Below are 6,000 nucleotides of genomic sequence, written 5' to 3'. Positions count from 1 at the left end.
CAGAAAGCTATTACCCGTTCCTTCCTCCCCTCCTCCTCCTCCAAATTGCCCCAGTGGCTGCATTTCGTTGGGTAAAAGTTTAAGTTCTGAGGATCGATTGTCAATAATGTTTAGTTAATGGAGGAGGAGGGGAGTGTAGATCAAAGATCCTATAGCTATAAGATCTTTGGTGTAGAGTGAGACAAGTTGGTCTGTGTTTTGAATGGGCACTTCCGCTTCCGGCTGCAGGTTGCTCATGCAGCCGCCGCCTGTCAGGGATGCGCTGGCGGCCAGCGCTGAACGAACCTGAGCGCTAGTGCTCGATCCTGCCTCCCCTCAACCCGCGGTAGAGTCGTTATCTGCTGGCACTGACAGGCGGGTGGAAGGAAGACGTGGTTGTGCAGCAGGCGACATTTTTTTTATCCCTTCTTCCCCCCTCCTCCCGTTTACCTCACGACGCGATGAAGAAGCTTTTCGACGCTCGCAGGGAAGGCGCGGCCGCGGCGGCGGGGGGAGCCGGCGGCCAGTCCGGGAACGCCGGCGGCTGGTCGTCCTTCCAGGGAAAGGTGTACACGGTGGGCCGCTACCAGGTGACGGTGGAGGAGTTGATCGCCGAAGGTAAGCGGTGGGGTGGGGGGCGGGAAGCCGCCTGTCCGCCGGTGGCCGTTACACGGGCGGCGCGAGGTGGGTTTTGAACCCGCGCGGCGTTCCACGAGCGGCGGAGTCTTCAGGCGTTGCCATGGGGGACGGCGCCGCGCGAGCACCGGTGCCGCCGCTCCACGTCCACTCCCTGCTGCAAACGACGCTCCCTCCCGATGACTTACACAAGCAATGCCACAAATTGACTTTAAATTCCCCTTCCCACCCAAACTACCCCCTCCCCTGCAACCGCAGGAGATGCAGCCTCTCTACCTCCTCCATCCAAAGTACCCCAACCTCTATAATCTTTGACCCCCAACTGTCTTTTCATGTTAGGTCGAGGTTCAACTGCACCTCCTCCAACCTCATATACCGTTTGCAGTTTAATGTTACAGTTAAATTTATTGTCATATGCACGCACCGAGGTACAGTGAAAACCTGTTCAAAAGGGAACTGCAGATGCTGGAATATCGAAGGTACACAAAATTGCTGGGGAAACTCAGCGGGTGCAGCAGCTGCACCCGCTGAGTTTCCCCAGCAATTTTGTGTACAGTGAAAACCTTTTTGTTTTAAGAAGGAACTGCAGATGCTGGAAAATCGAAGATAGACAAAAATGCTGGAGAAACTCAGCGGGTGCAGCAGCATCTATGGAGCGAAGGAAATAGGCAACCCTTCTTAGGGTTTCGGCCCGAAACGTTGCCTATTTCCTTCGCTCCATAAATGCTGCTGCACCAGCTGAGTTTCTCCAGCATTTTTGTCTACCAGTGAAAAGCTTTTGTTGTGTGCTATCCAGTCAGCAGAACGACAATATATGATTACAATCGAGCCATTTACAATGTATGAGATACACGGTAAGGGGATGAAGTTTAGTGCAAGGTAAAGCCAGCAAAGTCCTATCAAGGATAGTCCAAGGGTCACCAAAGAGGTCGATAGTAGTTTAGCACTGCTCTCTGGTTGTTTAGATGTGGACTCTTAAACATTGACGAGACCAAAATTAGACTAGGCGATCGTTTCGCTTAACACCTTCGCTCAGTCTGCCTGGGTTTACCTGATCTCGCAGTTACTAAACAGTTTAACTCTCCTTTCCATTCTGACCTGTTCTGTGCCTCCAGTGTCAGAGTCAGGCCACAGGCGAATTAGAGAAACACCCATCTCATATTTTGCTTGGGCAGCTTACAACCCAGTGGTATGAACATTGAAGATAGACAGAAAATGCCGGAGTGACTCAGCGGGACAGGCAGCATCCCTGGAGCGAAGAAATGGGTGACGTTTCGGGTCTGAAAAAGGGTCTCGACCTGAAACGTCACCTGTTCCTTATCTCCAGATATGCTGCCTATTCTGCTGAGCTTCACCAACATTTTGTGTCTATCCTCGGTGTAAATCAGCATCTGAAATTCCTTGGGTGACGTTTCGGGTCGAGACCCTTCTTCAAACCAGCATCTGAAGTTCCTTCCTTCACATTTTTTCTGCAGTTCCTTCCTACACAGTATGAATATTGATTCCTCTAACTTCAAATAACACTTGCATTCCCTTTCTCTCCACCCCCACCCTAGTCGTACTAGTTTCACTGTCATCCTGGTGAGTTTCATAGTCGGTATAACCAGTTATCACCTCGCTCACAGCCAACAATGGACTGTTTACTTGATCATTGTTACTTTTTTCCATATCTTTCATTCATTTGTTCTATATCTCTCCACATGACTGTCGAAATCTCTCGTTTCCCTTTCACCTGACTCTCAGACTGAAGAAGGGTCTCTATCTGAGACATCACCTTTTCTCCAGAGATGCTGCCTGACCCACTGAGTTACTTCAGCTTTTTGTGTGTATCTTCGCCACAAATTGATGATTGCACAGACCAGAGCATGCTATTTAATAACAAAACACAAATACAAAGTTATTGGGTATCCTGGTCGAGGTCATTTGAAGGATGGAGGAGCAGAGAAAATGTTCTTTCTTGGTGGGGCAGTTGAGATCTACATCTGGAGGCAATATAATTCAGAAAATTCCTGTTAACGTTCTTTTACATCGTGAAACTTGTTACCATAAGCGGCAGTTGAAGGTAGATGGAGAAAGGAGGATTTGTCAGGGCAAGCCACGTTTTGTCTGTTTCAGTAATGTGGAATTTATATAAAACTTCATTATTGTTCATTAAAATTGTGCATTAACATTATGCATATGATATGCCTGCCTTCATCGATTGGAGCAATTGTATGAGAGTCAGGAAGTCGTGTTGCAGATTTATAGGTTGCATATGGAGTATTGTGTGCAGTTCTGGTTACCCCATTACAGGAAGGACGTGGGATCTTTGGAGAGTATGCAGAAACGTTTTACCAGAATCTGCCTGGATTAGAATATATTAGCTACAGAGAGAGGATGAACAAACTTGAACTGTTTTCTCTGAAAAGTTGAAAGTTGAGGGGACACCTGATAGAATTGTATAAAAATTATATGAGGCATAGATAGGATAGACAATCACAATCTTTTTCCCAGGATGGAAATGTCAAGGACTTGAAGACACAGCTTTAAGGTGAGAGGGGTAAAGTTAAAAGGATATAGTCTTTTAGACAGGGAATACTGGGTGCCTGGAACATGCTGCCGGGGGTGGGTGATGGTGGAAGTAGATATGATAGCGGCATATTTAGAGTCTTTTAGATTAGATAGGCACTTAAATAAATGTGCAGGAATTGGAGGGATGCGGATCAAGTGCAAGCAGAGGAGATTATTTTAATTTGGCATTATGTTTGGCATGGACACTGTGGCCTGAAGTGCCTGATCCTCTTCTGTTATTTTCCCTTTTCTAAACTTGGAATTCCTGAAGCGATCTTCCTTAATACTTAATGATAATGCTATTTTTAAAGATTTATTTTTGTTCTTTACTGTCACCAGCAAGCTGTATTTATTGGTAAAAGTCAAACCAACTGTGCAGTTTTATCTTTCAATAAAGGTAATATCAATAAATTCATTGGGGAGCAATCCATACTAAAAAAAAGTGCATGCTGGCAGTCTTAAAGCAATGATTGGAAATGCTCAGCCTGACATATTTTTGACCGAAGTTGACATTTTAACCATTTGTTTTCCTCTTCGGTGTTTTTCTTTTGTTTACTTGATGCTTCACTGATTGGCATTTTTGTGTAGTTGTCACAAAAAAAGTTAAAACCAAGAAGGGCACAAAGTGGTGGAGGAACTCAGCAGGTCAGGCAGCATCTTGGTAAACGGGGATAGGTGATATTTCGGGTCGAAAACTAGACATTTTTGATGTGAGGGGAGTCAAAGGAGTTGTTGAGGGTGAGGACAAGTTCTGCCAGGCAGGGGAGAGTTAGTAGAGGGGAATTGATTGGGTCATTGGTGAAATAAATGGAGGTCCTTGAGTCTCTAAATTTGAGGAAGGACAATCTTGCTATTGAGGTAGTGTAGCGTAGGTTCACAAGGTTAATTCCTGGGATGACAGGACTGTCATATGTTGATAGAATGGAGCGGCTGGGCCTGTATACTCTGGAATTTAGAAGGATGGGATCTTATTAAAACATACAAGATTATTAAGGGTTTGGAGATGCTAGAAGCAGAAAACATGGTCCTGATGTTGGCGGCGTCCAGAACCAGGGACCACAGTTTAAGAATAAGGGGTAAGCCATTTAGAATGGAGATGAGGAAAAACCTTTTCTGTGAATCTGTGGAATTCTCTGCCTCAGAAGGCAATGGAGGCCAATTCTCTGGATGTTTTCAAGAGAGAGTTATATAGAGCTTTTAAAGATAGCAGAGTCAGGGGATATGATGAGAAGGCAGGAACGGAGTACTGATTGTGGATGATCAGCCTTGATCATATAGAATGCCGGTACTGGCTCGAAGGTCCGAATGACCTACTCCTGCACCTCATGTCTATTGTGGAGGCGATGTAAGAAAAGCTCTACATCATAGCGAGTCAGAACTCATTGCGGTTGGGACGGAGGGGGGGGGGGGGGGGGGGGGGGGGGAGGTTAGAAGTAGTATGATTTGAAGGGGCAGGGTAAAAATATGTTTTTTTCCTTAATTTAGAATTGTTGGAATCTGAAATCTGGGGATAGCACTTTGACCTGGAGCAGCATCATTTTCATGTTATTGACTTTCTTGATATTCTATTTGAGGATTTTTGGGGGAATAACTAATTATGTACATTCTAATAAATTAAAAATCTGTTCACATTTTCCTCATCTTACTTGGGGCTCAGCTATTTTTAATATTTTTTAATTTACTTGGTTAAATTATTTGGATGTAATTAAATTGTATTACTTACGGATGCATAATCTCACGTATGAGAACAAAACTATAGCAAGTAAATGAAAAACATATTCATTCATTTAGCCATTGCAGCAGACTGTTATCTGCTTATGAATATTCAGTTATCAGATCAGTCTCTTGGTTCAACATGGATCTTGTTGAAATATCAGACCTTTGCTTGTTGCATTTAACGTATTGCTGCTGTTAAAGGCATTCTTTTCTGTTGGGCTATTTAAAAACACCTTAAAGTAGTTTTATCCAGGATGCATCAGAATAACGTAAACAACCATCACTTTCTTGCCAATTGTAGGCCGAATGCTCAGTGCTACGTGATTGTCTTTGTACATTTGGGCCTTTGCCAAGAAGAGATAACAATTGTTTTGGATTTAAACAACAGTTTGTTGCAGTTGTTGCAGTGAAATTTTGTTTCATTGCTTCCTGTCAGGCAGGCAAGAAAACAATACTAGATAGGGAAGGTCAGTGAATTATCTTGGAGGTACCCCCTCTCAGAAGAAGGTCCCAATTCTACATCTAGTAATATGCTAGTGGGTACAGGACAAGAGTGAAGATTACACTTTGTTTATAGGAAGGGTAAAGGGGCTGTCCCACTGCGGCGACCTAATCCGCGAATTCAGAAGAATGTCTTTGACCTTCAAGCTGGAGGGCACTCGCCTGAAAAACCTCGAGCTGGATCGACCGTCAGCGATGACACCGCGAGCTGGACCACACATGCACACGCACACGCACACACACGCCGCACGCACACACAGTTATGGTAAGTCCTTTGGAGAGAGGGGGGAGAAGGAGTGGAGAGACTTTTAAGAAGTCAGACAACTTATAATAAAGTTTAGAGGGCATTTAACCCACCGGTCGGTTTTCCTTGGTCCTGAAAACTCCAATGAGCCAATTAAAACGCCCGGTCAGCGAAGAAGATTGCCTACGGCTGCACTCGACTGCCTGTAACTACATAGTGAACCCACTCCACTGCACTACAAGTTAAAAAGAACCATGCCGACCAATTTTTACTCGCGGAAATTTTTTCAACATGCTGAAAAAATTTCCACAACCTAGCTGAGGCCGCGAGTATTCGGGAACTTCCCTCGAGCATGAAGGAGATTTCCAGTGACC

General features: G+C 44.8%; 1 protein-coding gene across 11 annotated transcripts in view; it reads left to right on the top strand.

Annotated features, from left to right (window-relative positions):
• Positions 1-211: 211 nt before the first annotated feature.
• The window catches only part of LOC116966505 (AP2-associated protein kinase 1-like), a 58,175-nt gene continuing 52,386 nt past the window's right edge, over positions 212-6,000 (top strand). For 6 of the 11 annotated variants that reach the window (XM_033012817.1, XM_033012816.1, XM_033012815.1 and 3 more), the window contains exon 1: positions 212-597. In XM_033012817.1, coding sequence (XP_032868708.1) covers positions 441-597 — 157 coding nt within the window. In that variant the 5' untranslated portion in view covers positions 212-440. The remainder of the gene's footprint in view (positions 598-6,000) is intronic. The other 5 variants (XM_033012823.1, XM_033012822.1, XM_033012820.1 and 2 more) reach the window with 2 other exon arrangements.

The sequence above is a fragment of the Amblyraja radiata genome, chromosome 37 (assembly GCF_010909765.2).
Source record: "Amblyraja radiata isolate CabotCenter1 chromosome 37, sAmbRad1.1.pri, whole genome shotgun sequence".
Lineage (NCBI taxonomy): Eukaryota > Metazoa > Chordata > Chondrichthyes > Rajiformes > Rajidae > Amblyraja > Amblyraja radiata.
This window is presented reverse-complemented; position numbering and strand designations above follow the sequence as displayed.